The sequence below is a fragment of the Schistocerca americana genome, chromosome 1, assembly GCF_021461395.2.
Source record: "Schistocerca americana isolate TAMUIC-IGC-003095 chromosome 1, iqSchAmer2.1, whole genome shotgun sequence".
Classification (NCBI taxonomy): domain Eukaryota; kingdom Metazoa; phylum Arthropoda; class Insecta; order Orthoptera; family Acrididae; genus Schistocerca; species Schistocerca americana.
In genome coordinates, this window is record NC_060119.1 from 787,537,513 (window position 1) to 787,558,463 (window position 20,951).

At 42.1% G+C, this 20,951-nt stretch overlaps 1 protein-coding gene across 1 annotated transcript in view; it reads left to right on the forward strand.

The window, feature by feature from the left end:
• LOC124594244 (ATP-dependent 6-phosphofructokinase-like) overlaps nt 1–20,951 on the forward strand; it is a 426,583-nt gene that overhangs the window by 254,196 nt on the left and 151,436 nt on the right. Inside the window, exon 9 of the mRNA XM_047132611.1 lies at nt 20,775–20,918. Coding sequence (XP_046988567.1) covers nt 20,775–20,918 — 144 coding nt within the window. The remainder of the gene's footprint in view (nt 1–20,774; nt 20,919–20,951) is intronic.

Sequence of the window (20,951 nt, forward strand, 5' to 3'; positions counted from 1 at the left end):
ATGTACAGATTGAATAACAAATTGTAAATAGCCTTTCACTCCCTGTATTTTATCCCTGCCAACCTCAGAATTTGAAAGAAAGTATTCCAGTCAACATTGTCAAATGCTTTCTTTAAGTCTACAAATGCTGGAAATGTAGGTTTGCCTTTCCTTAATCTATTTTTTAAGATAAGTCATACAGTCAGTATTTCCTCATGTGTTCCAACATTTCTATGGAATCCAAACTGATCTTCCCCAAGGTCAGCTTCAACCAGTTTTTCCATTCGTCTGTAAGGAATTCGGGTTAGTATGACTTATTAAACTGATAGTTCGGTAATTTTTACACCTGTTAACATCTGCTTTGTTTGGGATTGGAATTATTATATTCTTCTTGAAGACTGAGGGTATTTCACCTGTCTCATACATCTTGCTCACCAGATGGTAGAGTTTTGTCACGGCTGGCTCTCCCAAGGCTATCAGTAGTTCTAATGGTATATTGTCTACTCCGGGGAACTTGTTTTGACTTAGGTCTTTCAGTGCTCTGTCAAACTCTTCACACAGTATCATATCTCCCATTTCATCTTCATCTACATTCTCTTCCATTTCCATAATATTGTACATTGCCCTTGTATAGACCCTGTGTATACTCCTTCCACCTTTCTGCTTTCCCTTCTTTGCTTAGAACTGGGTTACCATCTGAGCTCTTGATATTCATACAGGTGGTTCTCTTTTCTCCAAAGGTCTCTTTAATTTTCCTGTAGATAGTATCTATTTTACCCCTAGTGAGATAAGCCTCTACATCCATCCCTGCTTAGCCATTTTTCACTCCTTGTCGATCTCATTTTTGAGATGTTTGTATTCCTTTTTGTGTGCTTCATTTACTGCATTTTTATATTTTCTCCTTGCATCAATTAAATTCAATATATCTTTTGTTACCCAATGATTTCTACTAGTCCTTGTCTTTTTACCTACTTGATCCTCTGCTGCCTTCACTATTTCATCTCTCAAAGCTACCCATTCATCTTCTACTGTATTTCTTGCCCCCATTCTTGTCAATCATTCTGTAATGCTCTCTCTGAAACTCTCTATAACCTCTGGTTCTGTCAGTTTATCCAGGTCCCATCTCCTTAAATTCCCACCTTTTTGCAGTTTCTTCAGTTTTAATCTGCAGTCATGACCAATAGATTGCGGTCAGAGTCCACATCTGCCCCTGTCTTACAATTTAAAACCTGGTTCCTAAATCTCTGTCTTACCATTATATAGTCTATCTGATACCTTCTAGTATCTGCAGGCTTCTTCAATGTATACAACCTTCTTTCATGATTCTTGAACCAAGTGTTAGCTATGATTAAGTTATTCTCTGTGCAAAATTCTACCAGGTGGCTTCCTCTTTCATTTCTTACCCCCAATCCATATTCACCTACTACAATTCTTTCTCTTCCTTTTCCTACTATCAAATTCCAGTCACCCATGACTATTAAATTTTGGTCTCCCTTCACTATCTGAATAATTTCTTTTATCTCATCATACATTATATCAATTTCTTCGTCATCTGCAGAGCTAGTTGGCATACAAACTTGTACTACCGTAGCGTGGGCTTCATGTCTATCTTGGCCAAAATAATGCATTCACTATGCTGTTTGTAGTAGGTTACCTGCATTCCTATTTTTTTTTATTGATTATTAAACCTACTCCTGCATTACCCCTATTTGATTTTGTATTTGTAACCCTGTATTCACCTGACCAGAAGTCTTGTTTGTTCCTCCTCCCATCGAACTTCACTAATTCCCACTATATCCAACTTTATCCTATCCATTTCCCTTTTTAAATTTTCTAACCTACCTGTCCAATTAAGGGATCTGACATTCTATGCTCCGATCCGTAGAACGCCAGTTTTCTTTCTCCTGATAACGACGTCCTCCTGAGTAGTCCCCGCCCGGAGATTCGAATGGGGGACTATTTTATCTCCGGAATATTTTACTCAAGAGGACGCCATCATCATTTAACCATACAGTAAAGCTGAATGCCCTTGAGATAAATTACGGCTGTAGTTTACCCTTGCTTTCAGCCGTTTGCAGTACCAGCACAGCAAGGCCGTTTTGGTTAGTGTTACAAGGCCAGATCAGTCAATCATCTAGGCTGTTGACCCTAAAAGTACTGAAAAGGCTGCAGTCCCTCTTCAGGAACCACATGTTTGCCTGGCCTCTCGACAGATACCCCTCTGTTGTGGTTGCACCTACGGTACGACTATCTGTATCGCTGAGGCACGCAAGCCTCCCCACCAATGGCAAGGCTCATGGTTCATGTGGGGACTATTTATTGTTATAGTTTTTTTTTTTTTTTTTTTTTTTTTTTTTTTTTTTTTTTTTTTTTTGTATCAAGGCCTCGATACAATGATGTTTTGTATGTAGGGGTATATTTTTTTCTGGGAAATCTCACCTTCTGAAGGGATGGGGAGATAGTGATAAGCTTCCTTTCTCTCAAATCACGTGCCAAAATGGGTACAGGTGTGGACCAAAGATCTGCTAACAGTTTCATAGCAAAGACATGGGAAACCAACAGGTATGAATAGAGTAGAATTACAGGATAGTGGAATGATAATAATAAGTGGTATGACATGTGACTTAGCAGGCACGGCATTTTATCTACTAAAGTGCGCGTCATTTATATTGGCTCGTTCTGCGCATCTGACGTCACAAAACACAGTCAGCCAATGAACAGAGAACGACGTTGCCAGATCTCGACTGCAGTGCAGAGCAAGGACGAGTGTCTTCAGTTTTAAAAACGTTCAGTCATAAATAAAGTAATAGAACAAAAGCAATGTCTTGATAGCAGACATTCTTTTATAGTAAGTTTGGAAAAAGCATTCTTTATACCAATTGCTTCATATTCTATTAATTAATTAAACCAAACAAGCAATAAGACTCCTAATTCAGGCGATAGCAAGGAAAGGTGTTTGTATCAATCTCACGAACCGCTTTTTCGCAATAAAGAACAGCGGCAATTGTTTATTTCCTATTGTACTTCGACGAAGCGTGAGTAATTCATAGTCATACCAACAGTGTTTGTCAGTATTTTGCGTGACGTTTTATAGCCCTCACAGCATACTGTAGTAGAATGAGCCGCCATAGTATAACGGTGAAGGTGTTGGACTGCTATGCGAAAGGTTGTGAGTTCAAACCTTGTGCGATGCTTTATATTTTCATTATTTGAAAACAATATCAAAGTGCCTTACATCACGAATTAAATTCGTTTGAATGCAATTTTTTGAAATTTCTAGTGCTTTGTCTCTTCATTAACCCTTTCGCTGCTGCAGACACGTGCTCCCTGCATCCCGCACTGTGCGCGATTTTGTCATCACTGCACTGCTCGCCTGTGCAGACACGTGGTGTTCCCACTGCTTTGACACACTTATCATTCAATTTCACAAAAACTATTTGGCCCAAAAATTTGATTTTTACATTTCTTCTTGACTGGTACCTTCCCCCCTTAAATGACTTAATTTTGTTTCGATGTTCAACGCAGTTATTACGCAGCATTAAATGTAGTAAACCATTGCACGGAATTTTGAAGAGTTTGCAGAGGTAGAAGTCAGTAGCGTATATTTTCCGTATGGTCGATTTTAGTTGCCACAATATTGAGAATGAAATGTGGACAAGATACCTAAATTTCATATAAAATTTACTGTATAACAATATCTCATTTAATTTAAGCACCACATAGGTGTCGTATGTAATATTGAGAAATATTCCTTCTTTCGCGACTGTAATAAAAGTTTTATTTACATCGGACGTGTTTGGCTTTATTTTAAAACACTTCAGTCAATGAAAGGTATGGCACATACACAATGGTACACATGTTCTCTTTCTTGTTTTTGTTCCACAGTCGCAGTTTTACCAATGGTACTGAAATGCTTCTGCAACTGTAATAAGCGACTTATTTAGACCAGACGCGTTTCTCTCTTTTGAAGCATCTTCAGTGCACAGTATTTTGTCTCCTCCATTGCCAAGTCACCTTTCGTAGTTTTGTGCTGCGGTAACACAATATTCAACGTTTGTGTTGGCTGATCAGTGTTTTAGCAAATAAATGATGTTTGTGTGTGCCACACACAAAAATTATATTTCACATAACTCAGAGCACTTCACTGATAGACGGTATATTCAAGTCCTAATGTTTTTGTAAGTCCACAGTTTTGTTTAATGTATTTTGTCTACTTCCTTGTGATTGATTAAAGTGCTTTAAAATAAAGCCTAACGTGCTCAGTGTAAATAAAACTTTTGTTACAGTCGCGAAAGACGGAATATTTCTCAATATTACATACGACACCTACGTGGTACTTAAATGAGATATTGTTATACAGTAAATTTTATATGAAATTGTGGCAACTAAAATCGACCATACGGAAAGTATACTCTATGGACTTTTACCTCTGCAAACTCTTCAAAATTTCGTGCAATGGTTTACTATATTTAATGGGGCATAATAACTGCGTTGAACATCAAAGCAAAATTAAGTCATTTATGGGGGGAAGGTATCAGTCAAGAAGATGGGTAAAAATCTAATTTTTGGGCCAAATAGTTTTTGTGGAATCGAATGATAAGAGTGTCAAAGCAGTCGGAACCCGATGTGTCTGCACAGGCGAGCAGTGCAGTGACAAAATCGTGCACAGCGCGGAATGCAGGGAGCACGTCTTTGAAGCAGCGGAAGGGTTAATGCGGCCGTGGTGGCTTTAATTCATGAACTGCGCGCTCCCCCATAAACGTAAGCTTGTGAACTATGCTATACTATGGCGCTGCTTCTATTGGCGCGTGCGTCGTGTGCAACTGGTAACGCAGCAATCTCCCGCGTCTGGGCGGGCATGCGCGAGCCGCCAAGATAAAAGAATTCAACTATAGCTATGATCACCTGTATAACCACGCTTAAGTGGATACATCCTAATGTTGTACAGGTCTGAGATGACGTTGAAGGTGGTGCCTACCCAGCACTTAACCTTCCTAAATAATACTCTGAATCCAGACATTCTACACTCACTGGACAAACTAGTAACAGTGCAGAAAGGGAGAATTACAGCCAAATAAATGTTCCAGCCCATACACGAATATCGTAATAGACATCATAGTATCATGACTATAATCATGACATCTATCAGTGCTGTGGTGGTTCTGTTTGTGATTTTTCTAACCTTTCTTTTGCTTTAAATGAAAGTCAGTGCAGCATTTTAAATGAAAGTCAGTGAACCACCCTGATTTATCTGTGCATCAGATACACATTCATTGGTCTGTAAATAAAGGTCCGACATAGTAGGGGAATTATGTGTAAACTAATAGATGAATGTGTAAGTATATGAGTAATTGTGCTAGCATGTAAGAAATGGCTTCTGCAAAGGACTAAATTATTGCTTAAATATACCAGTGGTTGAAAATTGTATAATGTGCAGCTACTGGTGCAAAATCTGTAGGGTGAATTTATTGTGGGTACTCCTAACTGAAACATTTGAGATGACTTTTCTGAAGGTAGGGGGATATGTTATGCCCAATGATGTATCCCCAGCAGACCTTGGCAGCTCCCAGAAGCCATAGAAGCCAGACTGACTATGGCAGTGACTAGTAGACTGCCAGCCAGGGGGAAATGCTAAGTGAGTTGTGGCAGATACAGAAGCTATCCTGGCATGGGGGAATGACGAAGTGCCCAAGTCTGCAAGCAGACCATAATGCTTTCAAAGAAGCCAAGAGATACTGTCAACAGAGCATGGCTTCAAAAGAAAGGCCAGGTACAACACAATTTTAAGTATTCAGGTGTTGAGCCAGCAGAAAAGAGCCCCTGGAAGGTTAAGTTGTAAAAGTCTGAAGTCACTAGGAGAGCTGCCAGCGAGGGAAAACCAGGGCATCTAATGTCATAGCCATCCCCATTGCCATGGAGCACACAGGGAAGTGCCAACATAAATACCCCACTCTTCTTAACAAACGTCATTCCTGATTGAATAATGCTGACTGCTGACTGCCCAGTGTGGTGACTGCCCAGTGTGTAGTCTCAGCCCTTGTGTCAGTTGCAGCCATCCAGTGAGAGGGGAGCCTATGGAGGTCAAAACTCAGCACATTGTCTCTGATCATCTAAGGAACCATGAGTCTGGCTGGAAGGATGATTCTGCTGCTGCTAGATGCACTGCCAAGTTCTGAGGCCACATTGATAGGGCGCAGAGGTCAACAACACCCTGCAGGTCTGTTGGAGACTTGACCCCTGTGACCTGGATGCTGTCTTTCATCCACCTTGAATGGGTGGGTGCTGCTGCTGCTCATCCCATTCCTGTGGTAGACAATGATGGTGCTGAACTTTCTAGCAGATTAAAACTGTGTGCCAGACAGAGACTTGAACTTGGGACCTTTGCCTTTCGCGGGCAAGTGCTCTACTGACTGAACTACCCAAGCGTGACTCACGACCCGTCCCCACAGCTTCAATTCTGCCTGTACCTCGTCTACTACCTTCCAAATGTCACAGAAGCTCTTCTGCAAACCTAGCAGAACTAGCACTCCTGAAAAAAGGATATTACAGAGACATGGCTTTGCCACAGCCTCAGGGATGTTTCCAGAATGAGATTTTCACTCTGCAGCAGAGTGTGCGCTGATATGAAATTTCCTGGCAGATTAAAACTGTGTGCTTGGGCAGTGCAGTTGGTAGCGCACTTGCCCGCGAAAGGCAAGGGTCCCAATTTCGAGTCTCAGTCCAGCACACATTCTGGAAACATCTCTGAGGCTGTGATAAGCCATGTCTCCGCAATATCCTTTCTTCCAGGAGTGCTAGTTCTGCTAGGTTTGCAGAAGAGGTTGTGTGAAGTTTGGAAGGTAGGAGATGAGATACTGGCAGAATTGAAACTGTGGCAACAGGTTGTGAGTCATACTTGGGTAGCTCAGTCGGTAGAGAGCACTTGTCTGCACAATGTAAAGGTCCCAAGTTCAAGTCTCAGTCTGGCACACAGTTTTAATCTGCCAGGAAATTTCATATCAGTGGACACTTCACTGCAGAGTGAAAATTTCATTTTGGAATGATGGTGCTGGCTCCTCTTTCCTAAACGAGGTCTGAGACCCAATCCCTGTGAACCATCGAGTACTTCAGGTGGACCTGGGGCGAGACTCCTGAGTGCAAATCTGCAACATCCATGAGAGGACATTGGAGATCATTATGAATGAAACACACACAACAGTGTTGTAATATTTTAAAATCTTTATTATTTGTTATAAAAAGCAGTTTTCACCTAATACACAATCATCTGTTACAAAGATAAGTATGTGGTACAGTGAAATTTTGTTGGATCAAAGGTTTTAAACTAGTGCATGTACAGAGTATCTCCACTTCCACAGATGAAAAATATTAATGTTAGAATTACAAATAAAACAAGCGAGATTATATCAGTGTAAATGTGATTTAAGCTTATTTGGCTAAGATAAAATATGTGACACATTAACTAATGAACTATAGACAAATTACAACAGTTGTACATAGAAGAACAACTTTTGTGACATACTCCAAAAATGTGCTGAATGAAATAATCTTGTCTTTAATAGATCCTAAATTACGAACAGATGAAATACAATAGCGATATTAAGCAGGTGAGTGAAGCAGCTGTGATTATATATGGTATTTTTTTTATATTTTTAACACAATGAGAGAAATTATAATATCTGAAATGAAGGAAATGGAGCATGTGAATGAGAGGGGTATTTACAACATGGCCTGGATGCTATTATGAGTAGCATCTGCGGTTTTAAGTGGTGAGTGAGGGAACTGTGTCTGGTGATTCAGTACTAAGCTTGCATTGATGGACTTGTGTTTATTAATCTGCATTATTTCAAAATAGCTCCTCTTCCTTCCTTTGTGGATGTGATGTAGTACTTCATGTTTCACCTTGTAACAAGAGACTTCTTTGAGCAGGTGGTCTGCAAAAGTAGAGTCTCGTTTTCTAACTTTCATTTTCTGTGGTGTTCCTTTAAGTGAGGACATATTGCTTTGCCAGACTGAGCTATACAAATTTGCAACAGTTACAAGTAATTTTATATATTCTACTCTTTTCTGCAGCTGAGGTGCTGTCTATAGACTATTGGGCAAGAAGTGTCCAACAGTGTTTTTACATTCCTGGATTTAAGCTATTTGGCTGCATCCATTGAGACTTTTCCTATGTATGGAATTGTGCACCATTTATTGCATTGTTGAGGTAGTGGGCCAAGGACAGGGTAAAGAAGAGTGTACAGCTGTTGTTTCTGCTTTTTGTGCATGATGGAGTCCACATAGTAGGAGGATAGACACATCCACAAAGGAATGTAGATGAACTATCGTGAAACAATGGAAATTAATAAACACCTGTCCATCAACCCAACTTTAGCACTGAATGAGCAGACACAGTTGCCCTACTTCTAACTGCAGATACACTATGTGATCAAAAGTATCCAGACACCCCCAAAATCATACGTTTTTCATATTAGGTGCATTGTGCTGCCACCTACTGCAGGATACTCCATATCAGCGACCTCAGTAGTCATTAGACATCGTGAGACAGCAGAATGGGGGGCTTCACGGAGCTCATGGACTTCGAACATGGTCAGGTGATTGGGTGTTGCTTATGTCATACATCTGTACACAAGATTTCCACACTTCTAAACATCCCTAGGTCCACTGTTTCCAATGTGATAGTGAAGTGGAAATGTGAAGAGACACATAAAGCACAAAAGCGTACAGGCCAACCTAGTCTGTTGACTGACAGGAACTGCCGACAGTTGAAGAGGGTCGTAATGTGTAATAGGTAGACACTATCCAGACCATCACACAGGAATTCCAAACTGCATCAGGATCCACTGCAAGTACTATGACAGTTAGGCGGGAGGTGAGAAAACTAGGATTTCATGGTCAAGCGGCTGCTCGTAAGCCACACATCATGCTGGTAAATGCTAAACGATGCCTCGCTTGGTGTAAGGAGTGTAGACATAAGACGATTGAACAGTGGAAAAACATTGTGTGGAGTGATGGTACACAATGTGGTGATCCAATGGCTGGGTGTGGGTATGACGAATGCCCAGTGAATGTCATCTGCCAGCATGTGTAGTGTCAACAGTAAAATTCAGACTTGCATCCCTTGTTGTTTTGCATGGCAGGGTCGCAGCTCAGGCCTATGTTGATGTTTTAAGCACCTTTTTTTGCTTCCCACTGTTGAAAAGCAACTCAGGGCTGGCGATTGCATGTTTCAACACAATCAAGCACCTGTTCATAATGCATGGCCTGTGGCGGAGTGGTTACATGACAATAACATCCCTGTAATGGACTGGCCTGCACAGAGTACAGACCTGAATCCTATAGAACACCTTTGGGATGTTTTGGAACGGCAACTTTGTGCCAGGCCTCACCGACCAACATTGATACCTCTCCTCAGTGCAGCACTCTGTGAAGAATGGGCTGCCATTCCCCAAGAAACCTTCGAGCACCTGACTGAATGTATGCCTGAAAGAGTGGAAGCTGTCATGAAGGTTAAGGTGGGCCAACACTGTATTGAATTCCAACATTACTGATGGAGGGCACCACAAACTTGTAAGTCATTTTCAGCCAGGTGACCGTATACTTTTGATCACATAGTGTACTACTCATATCCCATCCAGGCCATGTTGTAAATTACCCCTTACTCACATGATCCATTTCCTTTGCTTCAGTTACTATAATTTCTCTTGTATTAAAAAAGATTTACTTTGTTTAACAACAGTTACTTCACTCACTTGTTTAATATCAATATTGTATCTTATCTGTTGGTAATTTAGGATCTGTTAAAGACAAGATTGTTTTGTTCAGCCACATCTCTGTAATATGTCATCGAAGTTTATCATTCAAGTATGTTCTTCTATGTATGACTGTTGTAATTTTTCTATAGTTCATTAGTTAATAAGTCACGTATTTTATCTTAGTTAAGCAATCGTACATCACTTTTCACTGAAATAATTCCAATTGTTTTATTCATAATTCTAACATTTAACATTTTTGTCTGTGGTAATTGAGATACTCCATACGTACACTAGTTTAAAATCTATGATCCAACAAAGTTTCACAATGTCACATACTCATCTATGTACCTGATGATGGCTTAATTAGTTAAGCAATCGTATATCACTTTGCACCGAAATAATTCCACTTGTTTTATTCATAATTCTAACATTTAACATTTTTTGTCTGTAGTAATTGAGATACTCCGTAAATACACTGGTTTAAAATCTATGATCCAACAAAATTTCACTTTGTCACATACTCCTCTTTGTACCTGTTGATGGCTCAGTTGTTGAAAACTGGTTCGTGAAACAAATAATAAATATTGTAGAATATTACAGCAGTGTCATGTGTATCATTCATAATGCGTGAAGTATTCCACTGAGAACTGATGGAACAGTCAGTCAATGCACTTTGGAGATCTATACACAGAGCTGAAGGCTGCCAGATTCCATAGTGGAGAGCCATCTGTGATGTAGCAGCCACCGTCCAATGCTTTTCTCTACTGGCAATACTGCAAGCCGAGTGCAAGCTGGCCTTCTGCCACTGATGAGACACTGCTCCACTGGGCCAGCCGAGGCATGGCCCTTTGGAGGACAATCCTGTATTACTGCCCAATAAATGTGTTATTGTCAATGATGTTTTCTTGGCACTTTAGAGTGTAACTAGGTCCTCACCGCTGCATCCCACCCAGCTCTCTCTTGATGAATGTACGAGCCTGTGACTTGACATGTAATACTTTTACACTGACCACCTTTTTGTTGGTTGTTTGATTCACTTTTTGTCAGAATGATCAATGAATAAATCTGAGTGACTTCAATGAGGCATAAGCATGGGTCCTACATATTCAGCATTCTGTCTGAAAGGTTTTACAAGTTCACTGCTAGCCGTATTCCTATGAAGTGGTATACATCAGACATTTACTAAATCCAGTCATTCCTCTGTTAGGCTTAAGAAAATAACCAATAGAGATCAATGAAATCCTCTCTGGAATCCTTTTTTATATTTCCAGAGGAGCTCAGGTACAGGGACCAATGACGGATCTGCTAATAATGCAGCTATCGAGAAACCATAACATGAGAGATAAAGTGCTTTATGTTATGGGAAATGGGAATACAGATAACTGTATATGCAACAAACTGTACCCATAAATGTCTATACATATATTTCAGCAGAAAGAAAGATACATGTGTACACTGTATAAGGTACAAAGGCTGACCGGAACAATTAACATGGTGGCACATCAGAGCAATTAGAGTTCAAAGGTCATGCCTTATGTGTTCAATGTGACCTATCAACGCCACACAGCCCCCCCCCCCCTCCCCCTCACACAGTATGGAGTATGGCATGAGGGGAGGTTGTGTGGGCGTCAGTGTCGGGGTGAGTAGTGCGAGGTGGCAGGTGCACGACTGGAAGCTCCATCTCCATCAGAGTGGCGTGCGAAGTTGTGATGATGGGCAGCAGATCGACACTGTAATCAGACAGCCAGCGGGGGCAGATCATGCGTCAGCCGGCCCGGGAGTAGTTGGGGAGGGGTGCGGTATGCATGCGTGCCTGCCCCTAATGCAGATCAAGCTGTCCGAGGAGATGAACGCATGAACTCTGATGGATTGCACTCTTGGGGGAGGGACAGGACTATCTTGACATCTAGTTCCTTGTTGAGTGTCAAGTCTGCAGTGTCTGTAAGGAGCATGAGCACACGGTCGTCAAAAGCGAAAATCGACACATCATCGATGCGGTTAGGTGGTACATTGCAGCGCAAGTTGAAAGTCGGTGACGAATCATCAGAAGGAGAAGACCCTACCATGGGATGACCTAACTCATTATTGGGCTTGGCAATGGAAAATTCGTCTGGATGGTCTGACTGGGACAGCAGAGGGGCGTTGGAGTCCACAAAAGCAGGCTTGAGCCTGTGTAGTAAAATGGTCTGCAGGCAATATTTAAACATAATGTCAAATGTCGTCTCGCCCTTCCGGAGTACTCCAAAGGGACCGAGGTATGGGGGTTGAAGGGGTTGTCTAATGAAATCGTCCCTGACCATAATGTGGGAGCATGTGTTGAGTGCGGTTGACACATAAGTGTCCACTGGGGAATGATTGACAGGCAGGTGTAGCTGTGCGTGTCTAAAGTGGGTGCGGATTCTACTAATAAAGTCTGGGGAGTTGGGGAAATCCTCAGGTGCTTGAGGAAGAATAAGTTCCCCAGGTAGAACTGGGTTCTAGCCGAAAACAATTTTGGAGATGGTTCCCTGTAAGTCAGGTTTAAAGGTCGAATGGAGACCGAGTAACACTCAAGGAAGAGCCTCAGACCAGTGGCAGTCATGGCACCGGAGTGCTGTTTTAATGAGACATGTGGTCGATTGTGGAGAGGATATATCTGTGGCCCTCTGATGGTGGCAGAGGGCCGATAAGGTCGGTATGTACATCACAAAAACGTCCTTGTGGAATGTCAAACTTGCCAAGGGGGGAAGAGGTGTGGCATCTGATTTTTTTGCGGTGGCAGGAAATGCAGCTGCGTGCCCAGGTTTGACAGTCCTGCTTAACATTTTTCCAAACAAAATGCTCAGTGATGAGGCACGTGGTGGCCCAGATGCCAGGGTGGGCAAGGTTATCCAAGGTGTTGAAGGCTTTTCAGCGCAACATTGGAGGGAGCAGCGGCCGCAGAATGGTGGCAGAAGAGTCGCACAACACTTCATCCAAAATGCCGGGGAACTTAGCTTTGGTAAACACAAGCAATGTCTGAGGATCCACGAGGAGAGCCTGAGATTCCTCGTCAGGGCCTGGAGAGCGGCAAGGTCAGATAAATCGACGATGCGTGAGATACTATTGATCCGCGAGAAGAAATCAGCAGGGATGTTTTCTGTGCCTTTGATGTAGCATACGTCTGTAGTAAATTGAGAGACCAGGTCGAAGTGGCGGAAACGCTGAGGGGGTGGATCCTTGGAAGGGTTGCAAAAGGTTTGTGATCAGTAAGGATGAAGAAAGAACAGCCCTTGATGTCAGGGCGTAAGTGTTTGACGGCTTCATAGAATGCCAGAAGTTCTCTATCAAAAGTGGAATATTGCTTCTGTGCTGTAGACAATTTTTAGAGAAGAAATGAAGGGGTGAAACTGTGTTGCCTTTGCATTGCTGTAATATTGCCCCAACCACAATGTCGCTGGCGTCCATAGCGATGAACAACTCAGCAGACAGATCAGGTTGGGTGAGTACGACAGTGTGAGCTAATGCTGACAGATCGGGTTGGGTGAGTATGACGGTGTGAGCTAATGCTGTCTTTAAAGCCCTGAAAGCCTGCAACATAGGTTCAGTCCAGTGGGCTGGCATAAGGCCCGAAGTCTGTTTGCCAGAGGGCAAGTCCTCCAGAGGGGCTACACGGTGGCAGCAGAAGGTAGACATAGTAATTTATAGTACCCAGGAAGCATCAGAATTCTTTGTACATAGCCGAGGGTGGCAATGATGTGACAGTCTGCACATGGGATTTGCGAGGCTGCATTCTGTCTGAGGAGACAGTGTAACCAAAAAATGTCACAGAAGACTGGCAAAATTGGAATTTATCGTTGTTGACCTTGACACCCTTGGAGTTCAAGGTCTGGAAGACCTGGGATAAATGATCTTCATAGTTCTCAGTCGACTTGCTGAAAATGAGGATGTCATACAGGTATGCAAAGCAGAACTCGAACTGTTGTAAGATTGAGTCAATGAAATGTTGCCACATTTGTGCCACATTCTTTAAGCCAAATGGCATGAAGTTGTATTGGAACAAACTGAGCGGCATGATGATAGCGGTATTTGGGATGTCTTCTGGCGCTACAGGAATCTGGTGATAGGCACGTTTACAGTCAATCACACTGAAGATTGTGGTGCCCGATAACGTATGGGTGAAATCGTTTATGTTCAGCACTGGGTAATTGTCCATGACGGTACGAGCGTTAAGGCGTCTGTAATCACCACACATTTGAAAAGAACCATCGTGTTTGGTGATGAGGTGAATCGGAGAAGACAAGTTGCTGTCCAATGGCTGTAGAATGCCTGCCTCCAGAAGTTCGTTAATTTGCTGCCGGGCCATGCGCAACTTAATGGGGTTGAGGCATCTAACCTTGTGCCTAATAGGAGGGCTGGCAGTGGTAATTATCTCGTGTGTCATTCCATCAGTGACGGTTGAGACTGAGAACTGCACACAAGGCTGAGTATCGCCTTGATGTGAAGTTTTGGAATGAGTGGGGCACGATGAGGCATAGCTGTTAGCGCAAGTGGGAAAAGGCAGCATGAAAAGTCACATGCCTATTACTTCAGTGTGGTGCGTGCTTGTTTGGAGATACCAGCTGCATGTGTAGCACAGAGAGGATTGGGGTGCACAGCGACTGTCTGTTGTTAGCTTTGCCTTGAGTAACCGTCGCGGGCGAGAGAGGCGCTGGCGTCACGTGGGGAACGACAATGGCCGCCATATCACATGGTTGGTGTGCGAGAGAGGGGGAATGTTTACCAACACACAGGGTGGCTGCCTGCATGGTGGGCATGTACGCATCACGCGCGTGACTGTCATTAGAAGCACTGTTTGAAACACATGGCACTGCACATAGCGGGCATGTGGCTGGTGCAGAGATCGCTGAACACAATGAATGTTTTTGAACTAATCTGATGAGTGTCCATGCTGGTATCTGCTGATGAAAGTCGATCAGGTGAAGGAACTTTGGATTGCAGTTGCAGCAGTGCGGTATGAGCTGTGGTGAGTTTGTTGAAAGTGTGAGCAATGCGTTGTTTCAACTTGTCATTTTGCTGACGGAGTTGCGCCACTGTGTCATACTCCGACAGTAGATTAGTGATGCAGGTCACAATTTTGTCTGTGAGGGTGGAGCACTTGTGAACAAAATCACATGTCGCGACGGAAACGGAACGACGAGCATAAGTGCCTGAGCACGGTATCTGAGTGTCAGAAGGGTAGTGTAGCACTGAACCTTGGACTACGTTTGGGAAGGGTTTCTAATGGGACAAGAAATCCATACCAAGCATTGGTTTGTCATCGTCGGCGATGTAAAAAGTGCACAGGAAATGTAGAGAAGGAGATAGATGCACCATAACTTTAGCAGAGCCGACAGTTTGTAATGTTGATTCATTGACAGTGTGTAGAAGTGACTTTGTTGGTGAAGAAATGGGAGGAGCCAACGATGTGGGTATGATGGACATATCAGCACCTGTGTCGACTAGGAAAACAAGCCGCGATGAAATGTCGGTAATGTATAAATGACTGCTCGGCTGAGAGGACAAGTGGATGGACTGCAATGTTTGAGGTTGCGTTTGAGGTTCTCTGCAGGACTCAGTGTCTTTTAGATCCTGTGGTCGGCGTTTTGGTGCTGGCAAGGTAATCTGCATTTCTTGGCCTCATCCCCAAAAATCTTGTGGTACCAGCGTTATGGATGAGCCGGATGTGGCAGAGGTGGTGATTGTGACAGTGGAGGAGGTTTGTCCTCATTGATCTGATTCGAAATGTAAACCGGGACTTATGGTGTGAGTGCAGTTCTTGAGTGCTCAGAAAGAGGAGAGAGTGAACGAGTACTGCCCAGTGGTGCAGATGGCGTGGAGGTGGAACGAGCCCTGCCCCTGCCCGCAGACGGCCGGTAAACAGGCGACGTAGTGCCAACCAGCGGTGAGAGGTGTGCTGGTTGTTTTTGTCACAGTAGCGCATACAGCTGCTCTGCGATGCAAAGGCGAGAGCTGGTAGACGTGAAGGAGTGTAGTAGCAGGTGTATCTGTAGGTCGCTAGGTAACTTGGCAGACCATACCGCCCACAGGGTAATGTCCAGAATCGTGTGTTCACTCACGAGTAGCTGAAGTTGTGATGGAGTGTGGTCCCCCAGGTGTTCCTCATACAGGAACTTGATTATTAATTCCTGTGGTGAGCAGGCGAGTTGGTCCAATATTGTCTTCTTGGCGAATTCATATTTTGGCAGCAGCGGTGGTGAAAGGAGGAGGTCACAAATTAAATGTGAGTGGTCATGGAGGTGCGTGATGAGACATAGAAATTCAGAGTTGTCATAGGTCACCTGATGTAACTCTAAAAGGTGCTCCACAAGCGTGAAACATGAAACGGGGTTGTCCTCGTATATAGGAGGTAGCTTCAGCAGACGATCGGTGGAAAGGGGGGGGAGGGTGGCTTCGGAGTATCTTGGAAGGCCTGCTGTCCCGTGGTAGGATAGACTGTCCTGTAACCCAACACTATTGGTGTGGGCGTGTTACTAACAACACATCCTGAACAATGGCCGGTTGCAATGTCCCTGCCGAGTCATGGAAGCACAATACGGCAGGCACGGTCAGTACCATGGGAATGAACGAATGAGCGGCATGTGAGGTAGGCCAGTAAACTGTACCAGAGGATAAAGGCACAGTACTTAATTTGTCCACCTCGGAAATGCCGCAGAGGGCCGGCACGGCAAGCGTAGACGGTACTGTGGAAGGAGTTGCTGAATTGTGAACAAAACTGTTATTATATAGCTGCAGAAAAGGTCCAGTTCTAAGCTGCCGCCACCTTGTAGCAAGCACAATATAGTCTAAAATGTTTACATGTGCACATGCTTCTGTTTTTTCATAATCTAAAACCTAGTATTAGTCCAAAGTAGGGAGCCGCTGTGAGTAAGGGGGGGAGGGGGTTGGAAGGGGGAGGGGGATGGTTTGGTACTTAGTGTGGCAACAGCGAGAGTTTTCTGTGCACATTGGAAATGCACCCTATGTGGTAAGACCATAAATCACTGGTGAAACTTGCTGGCAGTCACATTGTCATGGTACAACGTTCCTGGATGGCGAAGCGCCATCGAGTGTGCTCGAACCCACGTGGTCGAGAAACTGGGCGACAGATCTGGTGGTTGAGCCTGGCGAACTTGATGTATAAAAATGTCCGTTATTAAATTGTGAGGAAGGCAAAACTGGCATAGCTTGATAGCAGTTGATCGCATGTGCATGTTGCACGAATGGCGGCATTGCACATGGCACTACTGTAACCGACGTTGCAGAGCATAGAGGATCAAAGCATGTGTGCAAATTTTGGTCCCTTTGAACACTACACAAGAGATTGATTGTTGCACAATTGTGGAAATCGTCCACTTCACCTTTCACATGTTGGTGTACACGGTCTGGTGACACAAAACCCAAGTCCATTGTTTGAGGTAACAGCGTAACACTTGGCCATTGTAGAGGTGCAAAGTTTGAGGTTAACTTCATTGGAGATCACGAATCACTGTCCGTTAGCAGCGAAACAACCGTTGGCAGGGGATTGGAGTGGCCTGGTAGTAGTAGCTGAGCCTCCAAATCCTCTTAAAAAACGTTGGGTGAGGCAGCCATGACGTCGAACGTATAACCTGTTGATTCCGCACACCCGGTGCGGAAGTCGCAGAAGCTGTAGAAACTTTGGGATCACCAGTATGGGAAACGGGAATACGGATAACTGTATACGCAACAAACTGTTCCCATAAATGTCTATTCATATATTTCAGCACAAAGAAAGATACACATGTACACACTACAAAGTACAAAGGCTGACTGGAACATTAGCATGGCGGCTTGTCAGAGCAGTTAGAGTTCAAAGATCAAGTTTTTGTGGTCGATGTGACCTACTGACACCACAATGTGATTCAGTGATACAGCAATGCTGTCATTGGAATGATGAGTGATGATATGTGATGTCACATTCAACTTAGGATGCAATATCTGTCTGAATGTACTGTGGTGATAGTGACATATGGTGGATATTATGTGATGGTCCATAACTGTATTTCCTAGTTTGGACTAATACTAGGTTTTAGATTATGAAAAAAACAGAAGCACGTGCACATGTAAACATTTTAGACTATATTATGCTTGCTACAAAGTGGCAGCAGCTTAGAACTGGACCTTTTCTGTAGCTATATAATAACAGTTTTGTTCACAATTCAGCAACTTTTGAATCATCCTTAGAAAAAATGAGATGGATTTGCAAAAACTGGGTACTCAGAATTACAATCTGAGCACTGGAGAACATATTTAAATAGGACTGAAACATCAGTTATCTGCAAAAATTGTTTATTCAGAAAAACTACATCTGTTCAAAATGATTCAGGAATAATAGGCAGAAATTCTATCTCTCTGTATCATATCTTAGTGGATAGGCCCTCCTGAGGATTAAACACTGTAATGGTATCTATCTGAATACAAGTAATGATAGAAAATTTGTATCATGACCATCATTTAAATCTCAACGTCCTGTGTTTTTTTAGTAGTTCCCATACCATGGAGGTATCCAAATTCTTTTACACACAGGGTAAGTGTTAAATACAAGACCAAAAGCCTGGAGTTTAAGTTTAAGTAAAGCCATTCTGACAAAGATTTGTATGCAGTAATTCAAACCAGGCATTGCAAGCCTCCGTTTAATCCAGGATGGATGATGAATGATTACTACATAAAAAAAGGAAAGATAAAATAAAAAATATGCTGGGAGTGAGTGTGATCAGTTGCTGAGATGAGATGCACCTGCACATGTTGTTCACAATCATACTCACTTTAGCCATTAATGTTGTTTCACCTGCTACCAGTCTGGCAGTGTCTGCTCAGGTTGAGAGTGATGAGTATGTGTAGTCAGGTCCCGTAGAGTAACATAATGAAAACAAAAAATAATGAAAGCAGCTAGATCTCATTTGACATTTTTCTGGGTGTGAAAATGTAGGCGACTATGAAGTGGAAATGTGGTTGAACCAAGAGGGGTTAGTAAAAAGTGACCAACAGTGCTATTGTGGATATGGTAGATAAGGTAACAGAGATTCTAGTGATGAAGGGCCAGTGTTGATGGCAACAAAGTGTGCCACAGTTATGGAATGGTGGCATTAGAATTAGCATTGAGCTGTGTGTTGCAACAGAACACCAGTTGATGTTAGCCTTATACGATGGTGGCAGGACTATGCTGCTAAGAATAGATCTCCTTCACAAAATAAAATACAGTTGATTCTGTTTTCTGAAAGAAAAATATGTACAATACCAACAGTTGTATAGAAGTTCATGCAATACATATGTGTTTACAGTAAATGTTTGAGTTTCTACTAGAACATTACTTCTAAAACCAACTCTTATTAATACTGTAACTGATGAAATAAATTTTTACTGTAGTATTAATGTGAACATCAAGTTCTGAATCTATTTTTAAATAAAAGGTCTTTAAAATTGTCACACTCTGTGTAATTGGAGTTTTCCGAAATGCAAGCTCTACTTGGCCCCAATTACCTGGAATTACTAAGGTTTTCTGTATTATTGAAAAATGGCAAGTTGCTCAGTGATTCAGAGTTTGCAGTACACATTAAACCCCCTATAATTTGCTTGGTAAATTAGTTCCAAGGGCAGTTAAAATCAAGGGCATTTCAACTCCAATAGGACCATACTTATAATCAGGACCATGCTTATAATCAAGACAGTGTAAGTTGATACCTAACTGTTGCAGTGGGCTGGGAGCAAAAGCTTACCTCAATCAGTCACTTTATGGAACTTTGTAAATGTCTCTGTAATGATGTTTCACTGTTGTCACAGCTCTATAGACAGTTAACTGTTTTCACTTGCAGCTGTTTGCACTTCACAGTTGAAAATAGGCAACAGCACTACTAGCTGTCAGGGATTTTCTTACATCGACTTGACTATAGCCTTCTGGTGGAGCACAGATTATTTTTGTTTTCTTTATGAGATGCTGGTTATCACACTATAAATAACTTGGATATTGGTTGTGTGCAGTAATCTCTGGTTTCAGTATAATGAAGCAGCACCACATGCCAGTGTTGCTGTGAGATGACAGATAACTGTCATCTGAACCTGGTATGTTTTCCGGATTTAACATTCCTTTAATTTTTACCATGCAGAGGCATCAATTGTATGATATACATCATTCATACCTGACATGTCCCACATCATTGAGGATTCCTCATAATGGCTCTAGGAAATGAATGATGTATTTGATCTAACATAACCTAATCACATTTATTTCTCCCTGAAGTGACAAATGAAATTTTGTGATGGGACCAAAATTCAAATCTGGATTTCTTACTTTTTACAAGTGCCAACCTTCCTGGATGAAGGCAAATTCTCACTTTCATTGAGGTTCTTTATTACATGTAATAACAGGGAAAAAACTATCAATTATGTGTCTGGGATCATCTGAGTGAACAGCAATTGTTATTGTCTTCTACTAAGTTACTAGAAATGCCTATTAAATATGAAAGTCAAAAACTGATATAATGTTCAAACACATCTTTGTGGTCAGTACAACAAAAACCCAGTCCAAAACTGCAAATTCTACTTTTTTTATCCACTCAATGACTAGTTTTAGGCCGAGACCCATTTTCAAATCATTGTAACTTTGTCAAAAATGGTATTTGACTCTGTTATGATAATTTGAAAAGGGGCTCAGCCTGAAACTAGTCGTTGAATGAATAAAAAAGTAACATTTTAAAATTTGTTCTGGCTTTTTGTTGTACTAATGAACTGAAATTGCTGACCCACAGCTATTCCAGCATGCTGTAAGTTGTAAACATCTTCATTGTGTTCAGAAGTTACAGTTTAAATCAGCACCTTTTATTTGATTATTTATCATTATAATTTCTGTTATTAGTTGTGAAATACCAATTCAAAATGGTTTATGAAATTAATACGAAACAAATTGAATATTCTGTTATGACCATTAAATTTAGTAACAATATTTCTGTTTAAATTTTCATTTCAAATCTTACTTATGTTGCTGTTGAAGGAAGACTAACGTGTAAACATCTCTCCTGTGAACAGTCATTTATCATGGCTGTAATGCATGTTGGAGCTCCAGCCTGTGGAATGAATGCAGCCGTCAGGTCATTTGTAAGGTGCAATGTGTATAAAGGTGTAACTACATATGGCATCCAAAATGGAGTTGAAGGATTGGAATCAGGAAATGTTAGTATAAAGACAGTAGTATTAACTACTAAA